Source organism: Ahaetulla prasina, chromosome 18 (genome assembly GCF_028640845.1).
Source record: "Ahaetulla prasina isolate Xishuangbanna chromosome 18, ASM2864084v1, whole genome shotgun sequence".
Taxonomy (NCBI): Eukaryota; Metazoa; Chordata; class Lepidosauria; order Squamata; family Colubridae; genus Ahaetulla; species Ahaetulla prasina.
In genome coordinates this window covers 9,947,501-9,965,904 of record NC_080556.1, presented here as the reverse complement: position 1 = coordinate 9,965,904, position 18,404 = coordinate 9,947,501, and the positions used below count along the sequence as shown (strand labels likewise).

General features: G+C 46.4%; 1 protein-coding gene across 1 annotated transcript in view; it reads left to right on the top strand.

Annotated features, from left to right (window-relative positions):
• Positions 1-18,404, top strand: part of ARHGEF10L (Rho guanine nucleotide exchange factor 10 like) — a 131,889-nt gene that overhangs the window by 104,688 nt on the left and 8,797 nt on the right. Inside the window, exons 23-24 of the mRNA XM_058161524.1 lie at positions 12,710-12,855; positions 17,310-17,484. Coding sequence (XP_058017507.1) covers positions 12,710-12,855; positions 17,310-17,484 — 321 coding nt within the window. The remainder of the gene's footprint in view (positions 1-12,709; positions 12,856-17,309; positions 17,485-18,404) is intronic.

Here is an 18,404-nt window from a genome sequence, read left to right as displayed (position 1 = left end):
GGACACTGACTCGTACTTATGACAATTGCAGTGTCCTCGGGGTGTGTGTGTTTGTGTATCACGCGATCCCCCACTTTGGCAACTTTTTGACGAGCAAAATCCAGCGGGGAAGCCAGATTCATTTAACAACCGCATTGCTAATTGGACACCTTGCCGTGATTCACTTAACCACTGGGGCGAGAGAGGGCTTAAAATGGGGCAGAACTCACCTAACAAATGTCCCCGCTTAGCGACGGCAATTTTGGAGCTCGGTTGTGGCGGTAAGTGGAAGACTGCCTGCGTTACACTTTTCTCTTACAGCCTTTTGCTTTAAATCACAGTTTGTCAACCTTTGTAATTTTAAGACATTTGGACTTCAATGCTTAAGAGGTGTGGACTTCAACACCTCTTAAACTTGAATTTAAGACCGTACTCCCAAAAAATGCCAGGTCGAGGACTGCCTGTAGGAAATTTACTTGTGTGTTTGTTACTCTGAGTTTGACTACCTGCTCAAGGGGCGCCTTTGAGACTCCTGAGAATCAGTTTGTGCAGTGTGCAGTGTGCAGCAGCTGCCAAAAAAGCCAACACAGTTGTGGGCTGCATAAACAGAGGGATAGAATCAAGATCACGTGAAGTGTTAATGCCACTTTATAAGGCCTTGGTAAGGCCACACTTGGAATATTGCATTCAGTTTTGGTCGCCATGATGTAAAAAAGATGTTGAGACTCTAGAAAGAGTGCAGAGAAGAGCAACAAAGATGATTAGGGGACTGGAGGCTAAAACATATGAAGAACGGTTGCAGGAACTCGGTATGTCTAGTTTAATGAAAAGAAGGACTAGGGGAGACATGATAGCAGTGTTCCAATATCTCAGGGGCTGCCCCAAAGAAGAGGGAGTCAAGCTACTCTCCAAAGCACCTGAGGGTAGAACAAGAAGCAATGGGTGGAAATTAATCAAGGAGAGATGCAACTTAGAACTAAAGAGAAATTTCCTGACAGTTAGAACAATTAATGAGTGGAACAACTTGCCTGCAGAAGTTGTAAATGCTCCAACACTGGAAATTTTTAAGAAAATGTTGGCTAACCATTGTCTGAAATGGTGTAGGGTTTCCTGCCTGGGCAGGGGGTTGGCTAGAAAGTCCCTACCAACTTTGTTGTTGTTGTTGTTGTTGTTGTTGTTGTTGCTGTTGTTATAATTATTAAAGGCCTGTGGGCAGGATCCGGCCAATAGGGTGCTTAGATCTTGCCCGCAGGGCCGCCCTGGAAACAGTGAAGGAGTGGCCTGTGTTGCTTCTGCCAGAGAAAAAAGCTTGAGAAGTGCCCTCTCAAACTCTGTTTTTGCTGGCAGAAGGCTGCAGGAGGCCATCCTCGCTGAAAACGGGGCCCAGGGAGTGCATGTGCTCTCCACGAGCTCCATTTTTGCTGGCAGAGGGCCACGCCCACCCCATCCCATCCACGTCTCACCCCCCCAAGGTCAAACACAACCCTCATGCGGCCCTCAATGAAATTGAGTTTGACACCCCTGAGTTTTTATGTCTGTTCCCCAGTGACGAAGTCCTCTAAGGTTTGCCACCGGTTCGCTGCGCACGCATGTGCAGTCTGCGCCAAATGCGTGCGGTGTGCAAAGCGTGCACAGTGCGCACCAAATGCACGCTGCGCATTCATGAACAGTGTGCGCCAAATGCACACCGTACACGCACGCATGCGCAGTGCACGCCAAACGCGCACTTCGCGTGGAAAAAGGAGGCTGAAGAAGGTAAGTAGAACAGCGAGGGGGAGGGAACAGCTGTGCCGCGCGATTTAGATTCGCTAGAAAGCAAATTTTCCTGCTTTCTAGCGAACATAAATTGCGCGGCACAGCTGATCGTCGGAAATACCAATTCGGACGAACCGGTAGCATTTTTTTTACTACCAGTTCGTCTGAACCGCTAGCTTTTCTTACTACCGGTTCGCCTGAACTGGTGCAAACCAGCAGCATTTCACCCCTGCTGTTCCTCCCCACCTCCAACCTCCTTACAAAGTTACTCCCGCTTTGTTTCCAGGTGCTTTTAATTAATTTAAAATATATTTTAATTTCCTGCTTGTTGAAACCCGGGAAGGTGGCAGGATTCCCTGTGTCGCGTGTCCCCACAGACACCCAAAATACTTAACGTTAATTGGCTTTCAGAAGGCGGCAACTGGAATGTGGGTCCGGAGACAAAAAGCTGAGTTTGAAAGCTCCGTAATTTTCTATTGATCGGCTGTCAGTTCTCCCCAGCCCTGGGGAAGGTGGCTGTTTTACTCCTGTTGAAATCTGTCAGCTGGGTTTAATCCTCCTGCTTTTGTCGGCTGCGGGTGGATTAAAAAAAAAAAAAAGTCAAAACAAGACTCAGCTTTTGCGTTCCGCTGGCTCTGATCCTTCCCGACAGGCTGGAGTTGGTAGGTCTGCGCCAGCCTCACCTTGCGTCCGTGTCGTGCGTCTTGCAAGGCAGCCCTGTTGTTCAGGCAAAATATTTATTGTTGTTTATCTGCTTTTTCTTCAATCTTCCCTTTCTGGGCCCCTTAGAATGTAGGGTGATCTGAGCTGGCTGATTCACGGATCCAAAATGCCCAGAGTTTCTTCCCCTCCTCTTCTTCCTCCCCTCTGCACTCTCTTCAACACTGATGATGTTATCTAGTTGGGTAATGAATCGTCTGTAAGAAAACCACCAAGCTTAGAGAACACCAAAGACCCACAGTCATTGTCGATCTCCATCTCCTCCTCCTCCGCCGCCACCACCTCCTCCTCCTCCTCCTCCTCCTCCTCCTCACTGTTTAAATCAAAGTATCAAATCAACTTTCCTTTTAAGGCCACTTTGAGGTGTAGTGCTCCTATTCTGCTGTTTCATATTGGGTCCCTCCCTCTGGCCCCCCCAAAATCCTGGTTTTCCTTTGGACCGAATGCGTTCCCCACTCCTAATCAGGCACTTAATCTTCTCTTTCTCATTGCTTCCCCCAATTTCATGCCATTTTCTTCCAGAGCGGTTCTTCTCCACGTCCCATTAAACTCCCACCATCTGTGGCTTCTACTGCCCTCCGTTCCGGGGTTATAAACGCCTGTTTACGCTGCTGCGCTTCCGAGCTCCGCTTGCCAAGACGTTGCTTCTTATTAATTAGGTTTTGATAAGCCGTTTATGTTTTTTAATTAGAGCGTGTGCTAGGGCAAAGAGAGAAAGAGGGGTGTTATCTCCCAGGCAGTTTCATCTGCCGCTTAGATCTTCCCAGGGCACTTGTGTCAAAAAACATTGCCGTGCAAAGAAACCTGTTGCACCAGCTTATTTATTTACCGCCAATTGAAAAAGTGGCATTTGAGGGTGAAGGAACCCCTAAACTCCGCTGACGATGTTGCCTACCCTGGTAACAGAGACCAACCCGCCAGCTTGGAGAAGCAACCTTCACCCTCATCGTCTATGGAGATTCTCGGTCCTCCAGGTCACGGTTGTCCCAAAGGTGTGGTTGTTTTTTTTTTTTTCAAGAGGCAACTGGACTTTCTGGTTTTGCCTTTGAAGACGTTTCGCTTCTCATCCAAGAAGTGTTCTGTCCTCCTTCGCCTCCGTCCGAGCGATGGCTTAATTAGCCGGCACTATCAGCTCTGGCAGCAAAATAAAGAGCGTTTGCCAAGTGTCTCTGTTATCTCCCTTGATGCCGATGAGTCACCCAGGAACAAACGTCAGCTCTTAGTTAATCAGTTGATTTGCCTGCTACGAAGAGGCACAGCAGCTCTTACTGCCTTTATATCCTGTGGGGTGTGGCTCCATGACTCAGCACTTCCTAGGCCTGCCTCACCCCTGCTTCTGTTGTTCCCTCCTCTCCTGCCTATGAAACCTAGGGTCCAGCCAGGCCTGACTGCCATCAGCTGGGTCTGGAGGTGTGGCCTGGGTGGGGGAAAGAGTCAGGGGATGGAGGCCTCGTTATCTCTTCCACCTGGCCTGCCTCTGGCTCCTGGAGCTGAGCCAGGGAAGCCGGTGCTCCCGAGGTAAGTCCTGACGGCCCTTCCCCCTCACTTTCCAAGTCACTTTCTGGCAGGAGGCCCGGCTCGGGGGGCGCAGACACAACAAGAAGCTTCTTCAGCTCTAACTGGATGGTGGGGAAGGGAAGCATTGATACTCCTTGCAGACAGCTGGTCGTTTGCGTCCTTTTTAGAGAGCCGTTGAGGCAGTAGTGAAATCTTCCCTGGTTTGCCACTGGTGCGCTGCCCGCACATGCGCTATATGTGCCAAGCGCGCGCTGTGTGCGCATATCTGCACTACGTGCCAAACGCACACTGTGCATGCATGCGCAGTGCGCACCAAATGCACACTGTGCGTACATGCAGGCACAGTACACACCAAACACGCGCTGCATGCAGAAAAAAGAGGCTTGGGAAAGTAAGCTAAGAACAGCGAGGGGAGGGGAACATCTGTGCCGCGTGATTTAGATTCACTAGAAAGCAGGATTTCCTGCTGATCGTCGGAATTACCGGTTCGGAACAACCGGTAGTTTTTTGTTTTTGTTTTTACTACCGATACGCCAAACCGGTAGCTTTTATCACTACCTGTTCGCCTGAACCGGTGCCAACCGGTAGGATTTTACCACCGCGTTGAGGTCACTTGGAGGTTTGTCTGTTGTCCTCAGGGTCATCTGAGTGGTGCCAATGTGTGTGGAGCAGCGGTAAAATCCAGCTGGATCTATCCGGCTCACGCGAACCGGTAGGGCCGGTGGCAGGAGCCTCCACCCACCGGCTGGGATGTCATTATGTCCTGTATTTGAGGCGCATGTGCTCACATTTCTGAACTGGTAGCAAAATTAGTGCATTTCACCGCTGGTGTGGAGCCTTCTCGGAACTGCTGAAAAGACTTGTGTTGTAGACTGGACATGGATGATGTTGTATCCTTTCCACTGAGAGGGGGCTGTTCAATTTTGACACAGATGCCCTCTCTGACCCCTCTTTCAAACCAGCCGTCCTCTCTGTCCAAAATGTGGACTTTGCTGTCTTCATAAGAATGGCCAAGAAGGCTCCACATCAATTTGCAACACACAAGTGACCCTGAGGACACAGATTGAACCTTCAAGTAGCCTCAACGCGGTGGTGAAATCCTTACCGGTTCACACCGGTTCGGGCGAACAGGTAGTGATAAAAAGCTACCGGTTTGTCGAATCGGTAGTAAAAAAAAAGAGAGCTCCAAGTGGCCTCAAGAACTCTCTAAGAGGATGCAAATGACCAGCTGTCTGCAAGGAGTATCAATCCTTCCCTTCCCTTCCCCACCAGCCAGCCAGAGCTGAAGAAGCTTCCTGGATGAGAAGCGAAACATCTTCAAAGAAAAAAACAGAAAGTCCAGTTGCCTCTTGAAAAAAGCACTTTCAGGACTTCACCCTCATCCTACCTATATTCGCCACTGTTTAAAAAGTGGCATTTATCTCCACTTTGAAGGCAAACCTGTATTTATTTGTATTTGACTGACCACAGTGGTCCTGGAACTAGAATAAAACATATTCCTGGTATAAACTCCTCTTCTTATTTTATTTTTTTATTTTTTTTATTTTATTTGCATTTATATCCCGCCCTTCTCCGAAGACTCAGGGCGGCTTACACTGTGTCAAGCAATAGTCTTCATCCATTTGTATATTGTATACAAAGTCAATTTATTGCCCTCCCAACAATCTGGGTCCTCATTTTACCTACCTTATAAAGGATGGAAGGCTGAGTCAACCTTGGGCCTGGTGGGACTAGAACCTGCAGTAATTGCAGGCAGCTGCTGTTAATAACAGACTGTCTTACCAGTCTGAGCCACAGAGTTTGACATCTGGGGAAGTACAGATTGCTGTCCATTTCCTACAACAATCAGGACCAGAAAATTTATTGTTCAGCGGTGCGGTTGTTAAACGAGGCTCCTGATTTTGCGACCTTTTTTTGCACCATCATTAATCGAGACACTTTTGGCTGTTAAATGAATGGCCATAAGCCGAGGACTTTGCCTTGAATCCTTGCCAAATACAGTCGCGGCCAAAATTGTGGAAACCTTTTGGGAAAAGTGTATTTTTTGAGGTTTGATTTATTTATTTATTTATTTATTATTTAAATTTGTATACCGCCCTTCTCCCGAAGGACTCAGGGCGGTTCACAGCCAAGTAAAAATACACAATACACTATAAATACAATTAAAATACAGTTAAAAAACTTATTAAATTGGCCACAATTAAAATTTAGGACTAAAACCCATTAAAACCCTAAACTTAAAACACTAACCCAGTCCAGCGCAGATGAATAAGTGGGTTTTAAGCTCGCGGCGAAAGGTTCGGAGGTCCGGAAGTTGACGAAGTCCTGGGGGGAGTTCGTTCCAGAGGGTGGGAGCCCCCACAGAGAAGGCCCTTCCCCTGGGTGTCGCCAGACGACACTGTCGCGCCGACGGCACCCTGAGGAGTCCCTCTCTGTGAGAGCGCACGGGTCGGTGAGAGGTATTCGGTAGCAGCAGGCGGTCCCATAAGTAACCCGGCCCTATGCCATGGAGCGCTTTAAAGACGTTCACCAACACCTTGAAGCGCACCCGGAAGGCCACAGGTAGCCAGTGCAGCCTGCGCAGGATAGGTGTCACTCGGGAGCCACGAGGGGCTCCCTCTATCACCCGCGCAGCTGCATTCTGGACTAACTGTAGCCTCCGGATGCCCCTCAAGGGGAGCCCCATGTAGAGAGCATTGCAGTAGTCCAGACGAGACGTCACAAGGGCGTGAGTGACTGTGCACAAGGCAACCCGGCTAATAACAACACTTTTTTGGGGGGGGAGTTTCAAGATAATCCTATTCCACTGCTGGAATGGCCTGGGAATAGCCCAGACCTTCACCCAACTGTAAATCTAGGGAGCCGACTAAAGAAACTGGTTAGTCAGAACTTGCCACCCAGCAATAAAACCCAGTTAATAGAAGCCATCATTCAATCTTGGTTTCACATTAGAACAGCTGCAGAACTAAATGCTCGGTTCACTCCATGGGAAGACCTTGTAAGGCCGTCATTCATGCTAAAGGTTACCCAACCAAGTATTAACTGACACGGGGATCATTTCGTATATCTCGTTTTTTTTCTATGGTGATCATTTTTGTATACCTCCTTCTTTCTACTTGTTTCACTTTTCTTCTTAATACTTATTTTATTTTATTTTTATTTATTTTATTTTATCACAACAATATATGTAGGTATCATACAAAAAGATTATATAGTAAATAAACATATATATGGGTAAATATAAAGAGGTATAAGCATATATATATATATATAGGAAGAAGAAAAGAAAAACAATAGGACAGGAACGGTAGGCACGTTTGTGCACTTATGCACGCCCCTTATGGTCCTCTTAGGAATGGGGTGAGGTCAATAGTAGAAAGTTTTTGGATAAAACTTTTAGGATTATGGGAAGAGACCACAGAGTCAGGTAAAGTATTCCAAGCACTGATGATTCTGTTACAGAAGTCATATTTTCTGCAATCTAGATTAAAGCGGTTGACATTAAGTTTAAATCTATTCGTTGCTCTAGTATTATTGTAATTAAAACTGAAGTAGTCTTTAACAGGAAGGACATTACATTACTGCCACTGCTATTCCAACAGCAAATCCTTCATAAAAGTGATTGCATGACATTCTTGGTTCAATTATCTTTCCGCTGATATATAATTTTACGGTACTACTCCCCCCCAAAAAAGGGGTGTTATTAGCTAGTTTTAGAAAATACACTTTTCCCAAAAGTTTTCCACAATTTTGGCCACGGCTCTATGACACTGATTATTATTTTATTTATTTATTTTATTTATTATATTTGTATACCGCCCTTCTCCCGAAGGACTCAGGGCGGTTCACAGCCAAGTAAAAATACACAATACACTATAAATACAATTAAAATACAGTTAAAAAACTTATTAAATTGGCCACAATTAAAATTTAGGACTAAAACCCATTAAAACCCATAAACTTAAAACACTAACCCAGTCCAGCGCAGATGAATAAGTGGGTTTTAAGCTCATGCTAAAGGTCTGGAGGTCCGGAAGTTGACGAAGACCTGGGGGGAGTTCGTTCCAGAGGGTGGGAGCCCCCACAGAGAAGGCCCTTCCCCTGGGTGTCGCCAGACGACACTGTCGCGCCGACGGCACCCTGAGGAGTCCCTCTCTATGAGAGCGCACGGGTCAGTGAGAGGTATTCGGTAGCAGCAGGCGGTCCCATAAGTAACCCGGCCCTATGCCATGGAGCGCTTTAAAGACGTTCACCAACACCTTGAAGCGCACCCGGAAGGCCACAGGTAGCCAGTGCAGCCTGCGCAGGATAGGTGTCACTCGGGAGCCACGAGGGGCTCCCTCTATCACCCGCGCGGCTGCATTCTGAACTAACTGTAGCCTCCGGATGCCCCTCAAGGGGAGCCCCATGTAGAGAGCATTGCAGTAGTCCAGACGAGACGTCACAAGGGCGTGAGTGACTGTGCACAAGGCATCCCGGCTAATAACAACACTTTTTTGGGGGGGAGTTTCAAGATAATCCTATTCCACTGCTGGAATGGCCTGGGAATAGTCCAGACCTTCACCCAACTGTAAATCTATGGAGCCGACTAAAGAAACTGGTTAGTCAGAACTTGCCACCCAGCAATAAAACCCAGTTAATAGAAGCCATCCTTCAATCTCGGTTTCACATTAGAACAGCTGCAGAACTCAAAGACTCGGTTCACTCCATGGGAAGACCTTGTAAGGCCATCATTCATACTAAAGGTTACCCAACGAAGGATTAACTGACAGGGGGATCATTTTTGTATATCTGGTTTTTTTTCTATGGTGATCATTTTTCTATACCTCGTTCTTTCTACTTGTTTCACTTTTCTTCTTTATACTGTCACTGCTATTCCAACAGCAAATCCTTCATAAAAGTGATTGCATGACATTCTTGATTCAATTATCTTTCCGCTGATATATAATTTTACGGTACTACTCCCCCCCCAAAAAAGTGGTATTATTAGCTAGTTTTAGAAAATACACTTTTCACAAAAGGTTTCCACAATTTTGGCCACGGCTGTATGACACTGATTATTATTTATTTATTTTATTTATTATATTTGTATACCGCCCTTCTCCCGAAGGACTCAGGGCGGTTCACAGCCGGTAAAAAACACAATACACACAATACAAATTAAAAACTATATAAAAAACTGATTCAATAATGGCCTAAAAATTTTAAATACAGTTTAAAACCCCGTTTAAAACCCTAATTAAAACCCTAAATTAAAACTATGTTCAAGCTAGTCCTGCACGTCGAAACAACAGCGTCTTCAGCTCGCGGCGGAAGGTCCAGAGGTCAGGAGCCCCCACAGAGAAGGCCCTCCCCCTGGAGGTCGCCAGTCGACATTGTTTGGTACTTCCCTTTCTCCTAAGCTGAAGATATATTCTAGATTTTAGCCCTCGGGGGAAAGACAAAAAAACCCAACAACCCGAAAAGTTTAGATTGTGCTGCATTTTACCCACCAGATCGCACACCAAACATCTGTGTCCTTTGTGCTGCCGAATTGTGTGCGTTTGTGTCTGGGCAGCGGAAAGGCTGAGCCGATTATATCCAGGGGCATGACGTCAAAAAACGGTTGTCTGGGAGTTACAAAGTGATGTGACATGATAAGGCTGTGTTTTGACAATAGCTGTGGACGTGTTCCGAGAAATGCCACCGAAATATCATTATGAGAACCCCCTGGGAAGATTGTTGTGGCACGGACGCTTAGGAAATTTGCAGTCCGGGCATGTGATATTTCATTTTAAACTCCAGAACTGGGAGACATCCAGGAACCTTGTGTTTCGGTAAAGGTTTGCGTGCGATTTCTTCTACATGCTAAATCGATAAAAAGGCCCTGCAGAGAGAGAGAGAGAGAGAACAGAGTTTATAGGAATGGTAGCGGAGAAAGCATCGGAGAAATTTAATTTAGTGGTCCAAGGGGTTTTGTGCTTTTCGGATCAATTAAGAACAGTCCTTACTTGCAAAGATTCACGGCACTTAACCAATGTCTTCAGGAGAATAAAACGGGAGGAATTTTAAACAGGGTTGGGCTGGCGGACCAGTAAAGGAAAAAAAATCCTGCAGCCCTGAGGATATTTTGGTGCAAAAGTGGGAAAACAGAACTTCCAAGACTGGAGGAGAAACCAAAAAAAAATTAATAATAATAATAATAATATTTAGAGATTTAGGCTTATGCTCTTCCAAGGTCTCACATGGCCCAAACTCTGTGGCGTCGCAGGTGATTTTTCTGTTGTCCATTTCTGAGTCCTGGAACCAGGTGGGCAGGTTTCCTGCAGGGGTCATTTTCTCTAACGGAACCTCTTAACAGATTAAAAGAGGTAGAAGGGACCTTGTAGGTCATCTAGTCCAATCCCGCCCCCCACCCAAGCAGGAGACCCTACACCATTTCTGACAGGTGGCAGTCCAGTCTCTTCTTGAAAGCCTCCAGGGATGAAGCTCCCACAACCTCCGAAGGCAACTTCCGTTCCATGGGTCGATTGTCAGAAAATTCCTCCTTATTTCCAGGTTGAGTCTCTCCTTGTTCAGTTTCCATCCATTATTAGCAGGATGCCCGTGCTTCGCTATGAAACTATGGGCTTGATAAATTGACGCAGCCTGAAACTTAATGTAGAATGTATAACTGCGTAGCATCAGAATGTGTTAATATAATCCAACTGGCAGTTGGAACAGAGGCAGAGGGGGAGTAGAATGTCCCGGCCTGCAACATCCATCGGTATTCATCTGGCTAGCATCCTGTCAGTGTGTGAGAGAGTTGAGGGGTGTTTGGAAACTCAAACAGTATTTGCTGTGTGAGCAAGAAGGAGACAGGAAGGAGGCTGGGCGTGGCTTAGCTCAACTGTTCTGTAGTAAAGCTGCTTGCTGCTGTGAAAGTAAAACTGAAAGTGAAACTCCTCTCCTCTGCTTGTGTTTTGCATTTGGAACAGATTTCTTTTGAGGTGGGAATGGGGAGTAGAACTCCTTAGCATCAGAGGGCTGTTTGGAAAGTGAAACAGTATTTGCTGTGTGAGCAAGAAGGAGACAGGAAGGAGGCTGGGCATGGCTTAGCTCAACTGTTCTGCATTAAAGTGGCTTCCTGCTGTGAAAGTAAAACTGAAAGTGAAACTCCTCTCCTCTGCTTGCATTTTGCATTTGGAACAGATTTCGTTTTCAGGTGGGGAGGGGAAGTAGAACTCCTTAGCATCAGAGGGTGTCAATCATAATATAGGAAATACTAATGCTCTGATGGTCGTTTCGAAAAATCCTTTCTTAGTGAGCACCTAGAAGCCAAAAGGCACATACGTGGCAAATTTCACGTTTGTAGGCTTTACGGTTCTGGAGATTTCGTGATTACAGCGTGAGTGGTTTTCGCTTTTATATAGATAGATAGATAGATTATTCCTTGTCTGGCCTTTGGGTGTTTTGACCCCTTCGTCTCTGTGGCGGCTCCTCAAATATTGAAAGACTGCTATCATGTCTCCCCTGGTCCTTCTCTTCACTAGACTTCTTCACTTCTCAGCAGGCTTCAGAGAAACGTTAGGGGCTCCTGTGAAAATTAGCCTGTGTTGAAAGTGAGGTTGAGGTCAAAAAAACCCCCACCATTGCACTACGTAGGCGTTGCAAGGATGGCCTTCTAATTTATTTTATTTATTTATTATTTTATTTAATCATATTTTTATACCGCCCTATCTCCCAAGGGACTCAGGGCGGTTTACAGCCAAGTAAAACATAAACATAAATACAAGTTAAAACCCCAATTTAAAAAACTTATTAAATACGGCCGAATATTAAAACCACAATAAAATAGTAAAACCCCATTAAAACCAAATTTAAAATTTAAAATTCTAGGCCAGTCCTGCGCAGATAAAAAGATGTGTTTTAAGCTCGCGGCGAAAGGTTCGAAAGTCAGGAAGTTGGCGAAGTCCTGGGGGAAGTTCGTTCCAGAGGGTGGGAGCCCCCACAGAAAAGGCCCTTCCCCTGGGCGTCGCCAGCCGGCAGTGCCTGGCTGATGGCACCCTGAGGAGTCCCTCCCTGTGAGAGCGTACGGGTCGGTGGGAGGCAATCGGTGGCAGTAGACGGTCCCGTAAGTAACCCGGCCCAATGCCATGGAGCGCTTTGAAGATAGTTACCAAAACCTTGAAGCGCACCCGAAAGGCCACAGGTAGCCAGTGCAGTCTGCGCAGGAGAGGTGTCACATGGGAGCCACGAGGGGCTCCCTCTATCACCCGTGCAGCCGCATTCTGGACCAACTGGAGCCTCCGGGTGCTCTTCAAGGGGAGCCCCATGTAGAGAGCATTGCAGTAATCCAGATGAGATGTCACAAGGGCATGAGTGACCGTGCATAGGGCATCCCGGTCTAGAAAGGGGCGCAACTGGTGAACCAGGCACACCTGATAAAAAGCTCTCCTGGAGACGGCCGTCAAGTGGTCTTCAAAAGACAGCTGTCCATCCAGGAAAACGCCCAAGTTGCGCACCCTCTCCATTGGGGCCAATGACTCGCCCCCAACAGTCAGCCACGGCTGCAGCTGACTGTACCGGGGTGCCAGCATCCACAGCCACTCTGTCTTGGAGGGATTGAGCTTGAGCCTGTTTCTCCCCATCCAGACCCGTACGGCTTCCAGACACCGGGACAGCACTTCGATAGCTAATTCTCTGTCTTCGGTTTTGTTCTTCCCAAAAAGCTTTCCACCCAACTCCATCTTATCGGCTTTTCTCTTCTCTGGTGCAGGGGGCCTGTGGGACGCCGACGTTGAGCCCACCTGCCTTGCGGTGGGGTTGGCCCCCGTGCGGACGCTGCTCACCTTGGATGATGCTGTGTGGGCCAGCTGTGGCAATCAAGTCACTGTCTTCGATGCCGTCAGCCTGAAGGCTCAGGTAGGTCTCTGTTCTGTCTCCTTCCCCACTTCGGATCAACAAGCTGGCCTTCAGCCAGTGGATTCACGGCTCTTTTTTTTTTTTTTTTCATTTATATCCCGCCCTTCTCCGAAGACTCAGGGCGGCTTACATTGTGTTAAGCAATAGTCTTCATCCATTTGTATACTATATACAAAGTCAACTTATTGCCCCCCAACAATCTGGGTCCTCATTTTACCTACCTTATAAAGGATGGAAGGCTGAGTCAACCTTGGGCCTGGTGGGACTTGAACCTGCAATATTGCAAGCAGTTGCTGTTAATAATAGGCTGCATTAGCCTGTTGCGCCACCAGAGGCCCTTATCAGTCCTGGCAGAGAAATCGCAGCTGCCTGCCAAAGTTCAAACGAATGACTCACATAGCAAGACTTTCAGCTCTTTTTGAAACGGATCAGCTAAACTTTGCTTCCCGTGGAGTGAGAGCAGTCCCAAAGCTCCTTATATATCCTTTTGATGACGCTGCCTCTCTAATCTTCTGAAGCACGGGTCAAGCCAAGCTTGATTATTATTATTATCAGCTGGGTCTGAAGGCGTAGCCTGGGGAAGGGAGGAATCAGGGGATGACGGCCTCATTACGTCCTCCAACTGGTCTGGTTCTGGCTCCTGGAGCCGGGCCAAAGGAATCGGTGCTCCTGAGGTAAGCCTTACCGGCCCTTCCCTCTCACTTTTGGAGTCACTGTCGGGCATGGGGCCAGGTTCGGGGGCTGGAGTCACAACAGTCTCTCTCCAGTTGTGTCTCGATTTGAGTTTGGAAATCAAAAGCCGTCCCGCTGATTTAATTGTTCTCGCCGTAATTTCCCTGACAGTGAGAACAATTAACCGGTGGAATGGCTTGCCTCCAGAAGTTGTGGATGCTCCATCACTGAAGGTTTTCAAGAAGAGATTGGACAGCCATTTGTCTGGAATGGCATAGGGTCTCCTGCTTGTGCAGAGGGGTTGAACTAGAAGGCCTTCACGGTCCCTTCCACATCGGTTATTCTATTCTGTTCTATACTACTACAGTCGTGGCCAAAATTGTGGAAACCTTTTGGGAAAAGTGTATTTTTGAGGTTTGATGGCTAATAACACCATTTTTGTTTGGAGTTTCAAGATAATCCTATTCCACTGCTGGAATGGCCTGGGAATAGCCCAGATCTTCACCCAGTTGAAAATCTAGGGAGCCGACTAAAGAAACTGGTTAGTCAGAACTTGCCACCCAGCAATAAAACCCAGTTAATAGAAGCCATCATTCAATCTTGGTTTCACATTATAACAGCTGCAGAACTAAATGCTCGGTTCACTCCATGGGAAGAGGTTGTAAGGCCGTCATTCATGCTAAAGGTTACCCAACTAAGGATTAACTGACAGGGGGATAATTTTTGTATATCTCGCATTTTCTCTGGTGATCATTTTTATATATCTCGTTTTTTTCTACGCGTTTCACTTTTCTTCTTTATACTGTAACTGCTATTCTAAAAGCAAACCCTTCATAAAAGTGATTGCGTTACATTCTTGATTAAATTATCTTTTCATGGATACATAATTTTATGGTACTAGTCCCCCCCCCCCAAAAAAGTGGTGTTATTTGCTAGTTTTAGAAAATACACTTTCCCCAAAAGGTTTCCACAATTTTGGCCACAACTGTATATATATATATAAGAGAATATATTTTCAAGAAGAGATTGGATAGACATTTGTTCAGAATGGTAGAGTTTCCTGATTGAGCAGATGGTTGGACTAGAAGACCTCCAAGGTCCCTTCCAAACACAGCTGCCTGCAATTACTGCAGGTTCAAGTCCCACCAGGCCCAAGGTTGACTCAGCCTTCCATCCTTTATAAGGCAGGTAAAATGAGGACTCAGATTGTTGGGGGCAATTAAGTTGACTTTGTATATAAATATACAAATAGGATGAAGACTATTGCTAGCATAGTGTAAGCCGTCCTGAGTCTTCGGAGAAGGGCGGGATATAAATGCAAAAAAAATAAAAAAATAAAAATTAAGTAGTAGAACAGAAGTTGCCTTCAGAAGTTGTGGGTGTGCTCCAATACTGGAAGTTTTTAAGAAGAGGCTGGACATGGTATAGACTGGTATATGGGATAGGTTGGTATAAAATCTCCTGGGATGGTATAAAATCTCCTGCTTGTGCAGAGGGTTGAACTAGAAGACCTCCAAGGTCCTTGGTTATTCTATGTTCCAAAATTTCTCCTGTCTGGTGCTGTGATTCCTCTGAGCCAGCCACTGTGTGGCACTGTTCCTGCGTCGATGCAGGTGCCCACTCAGAATGGCACAGATATCCCCTTCTCTTTTCTCTTTCTCCTGTTCTTTTCCCCCTACTTTTTCGGGCAATGCTGGATGCCAGGACTTAACAGCATCGTTTGCCACCCTGCCCACGGCATATCTGCCGAGTTTCCATTCTCTTCTTCACGAGACAAACTCATGCCCGGTTTTGGGGTGGGTGCTCTTCCTGTGCCAGCTGTGACTTCAGATTGAACCAATACTGCAAGTTGGCACAGAGGGGGATGACCAGCCATCCCAGTTCCCTCTGTAGAAGCAGTGGCCGAATCGACACACATGGATACACGGATACACCAGGGGTAAAATCAGTGGTGGGATTCAGCCAGTTCGCACCACTTCGGGAGAACCGGTTGTTAACTTTCTGAGCAGTTTGGTGAACTGGTTGTTGGAAGAAATCATTAGGGCAGAGAACTGGTTGTTAAATGACTTGAATCCCACCACTGGGTAAAATGCTATCGGTTCGGACCGGTTCGCCTGAACCGGTAGCGAAAAATGCTACCGGTTCGGGCGAACTGGTATTTCTGATGATTAGCTGCACCGTGCGAGGAAATCCTGCTTTCTAGAGAATCTAAATCGCATGGCACAGTTGTTTCCTCCCCTTCTTGCTGTTCTACTTACCTCTGCAGACTCAGGAAAGGCTTCTTAATCCTCCTTTTTCAGAGGTGCGCCTGTGCGTGAAGCGTGCATTTGGCACGCACCGCGCATATGCTCACAAAGCAAACCGGTAGCGAAGCGAACCGGTAGCAGACTTCAGAGCATTTCACCCCTGGGATACACACAGATGTGTAAACAGAGCACAGGTGTCCTTAGGGAAGATGAAATCTGGTTTTCTTTTCATTTTGAAGCGATGGCCCTTCCTGCCTCAGTTTCCTTTCTTTCTCCGCTGCCACCTGCTCTCTCCTGCCTGGCGAGTTGTCAGGTGGCATCCACTGCCTTGTCAACATTTCATGCAACGTTTTACGTCTCCCCAGCCGCCCAGCGGGATTGATAGGAGCGCTGCTTTTATAGAGATACGTTGAGGTGCATAAGGGTTGTGTCAGCATTTTCCGGGTAATATTCCGAGTTTATAACGGAGGCATGAAAAAGAGGTCTTGCACGTGGGATGCGAGAAAGCGGCTTTCGCAGACACGAGAAAGCCAGAAAATCGGGGTGGGCTACGTTACGAGACACGTGGAGAAGCAGTCAAAAAGAGATTAAATTGGAGCGAGCAGAAGTTAAAACTTTAAATAAAAAACAAGCAATCCTCGACTTACGGCCTCCGCGGATACCAAAATTTCTGTGGCTATGCGGGATTGGGGTGAAGCGAGTTTGGTTCCGTTTTGCTATTTTTCTTGCCACTGTTGTTATTTTTTTATTGAAAAAGTTTTACAATAATTTTTTTTTAACAATTATCTCCCCCCCTCCCCCCTCCCTTCCCCCCTCCCTCTTCCCCCTCCCCCCCAGAGACTTCCCAGAGCAAAATACAGGGTATAACATTTAACAAGCATACGCTAAAATACTACAAAAACCATAACCCATAATCTCTTCTCTCCCCTTGCTCCCTTAACTCCCCTTTCCCTTTTAAACAAATACACAAATACAATACATTCCCTACAATCACTCATAAGCTATTTGAGACTTTTTAGTCTGATACTTATTTTGAATATAATCAATCCATTTTCTCCATTCTACTATATATCGTTCTTGTGAATAGTCTTTCAAGTACGCAGAAGTTTTTGCCATTTCTGCCAAATTTGAAACTTTTAAGTGTCCATTCTTCAATTGCAGGCAAATCTTCTTTGTTCCAAATATTGCGCCACCCAAAGTCTCGTGCTGATATTAAATTCAATATTAATTTAGTCTCTTATTACTGTACCATCCGTAATTATACCTAATAAAAACAATTGTGGAGTAAACTTTATCTTCTTTTTCAATATATTCTGCATAATCCACCGTATTTTAATCCAGAACGATTCGGTTTTTTTTACAAGTCCACCATATTTCTTGCCACTGTTGTAAAGTGGATCACTGCAGTTAGTCACCCACTCAGTCACATTACTCCCCCCCCCCAAAAAAAAGCCACGCCCAGAGAACCGGTAGTAACAAATTTTACATTTCAACCCTGACGCTGATGCCCGGTTCTTCTTTTTTCTTCTTCCATAGCAAATATTCGAAGTCCACCCGGAAGAGGAGAGCAACGTGACCCATATGATCAAGGCCGGCAGTGGGGTGTGGATGGCCTTCTCCTCAGGGTCTTCCATACGTCTCTTCCACACCGAGACCTTGGAGCTCCTGCAGGACATCAACGTGGCAACCCGAACCACGGCCGTCCTGCCAGGTAGGCTGAGATACTTGAAACCGTAAGGATCCACGGCAGAGGGGAAAAACGAAACAAAACACCAATTCAGGTAGTCCTCGAGTTACGGCCGTAATTGAGCCCGGTCGCAAAGCGGGTCATCGCATGACTGGACCCAATTTTCTGAACTATTTAGAATAGAGTTACATGGTCATTAAGCCACTTCCCAGTCGTGAATCTCAGTCAAAGTGCGGTTACCTGATTACCGGGGGTTGGTCGTGGATGTCAGAACTCAGGAACCAGATCGTAAGTAGGTTTTGGGAGGGTCTTCAAATAGCTTCAAACAGTCACTAAACAGTTGGCCGTAAGTCGAGGACTACCCGTTCAGAGTGAGGGGGCTCAGGAATCCTCTTCTGCCACCTGGCATTCGCTGAAGTGTAAGAAGCAGGTTGTTCCCTTCAGGGCTGAGAAATATTGTGTTCTGTTCTCCATCTCGTTACGGATATTCGAATTGGTTTCCCTGCGCACAGCAGAGGGTTGGGCTAGATGACCTCTGGTAGACGTCCCAACTCCACCATTTGTGGAAAATTATTCTAGATGGCTGCATTTACACACCTAAAAAATGGTCTCGGGCCCTCTCAAAAATACACAACGTGTATTTTTACAACGTGGCAGATGATGAGATGCTGTTTTACCTGTACAGGTAAATGCCCAGGTATCAATCGTCCCCCCATCCCCCATCCCAGATCTCCCCAATCTCAATCCTACATCAGTCTAGCCACTGTGAGGAAGCTCCCCAAAGTTTCTTCCTGTTTTAATAATAAAAAAAATAATTAAAAAATTAATTAATTGGAAAAGGTGTTTTCTTCTGAAGTTGCGGGAGCTTCATCACTGGAGGCTTTCAAGAAGAGACTGGACTGCCACCTGTCAAAAATGGTGGAGGGTCTGCTTAGGTGAGGGGG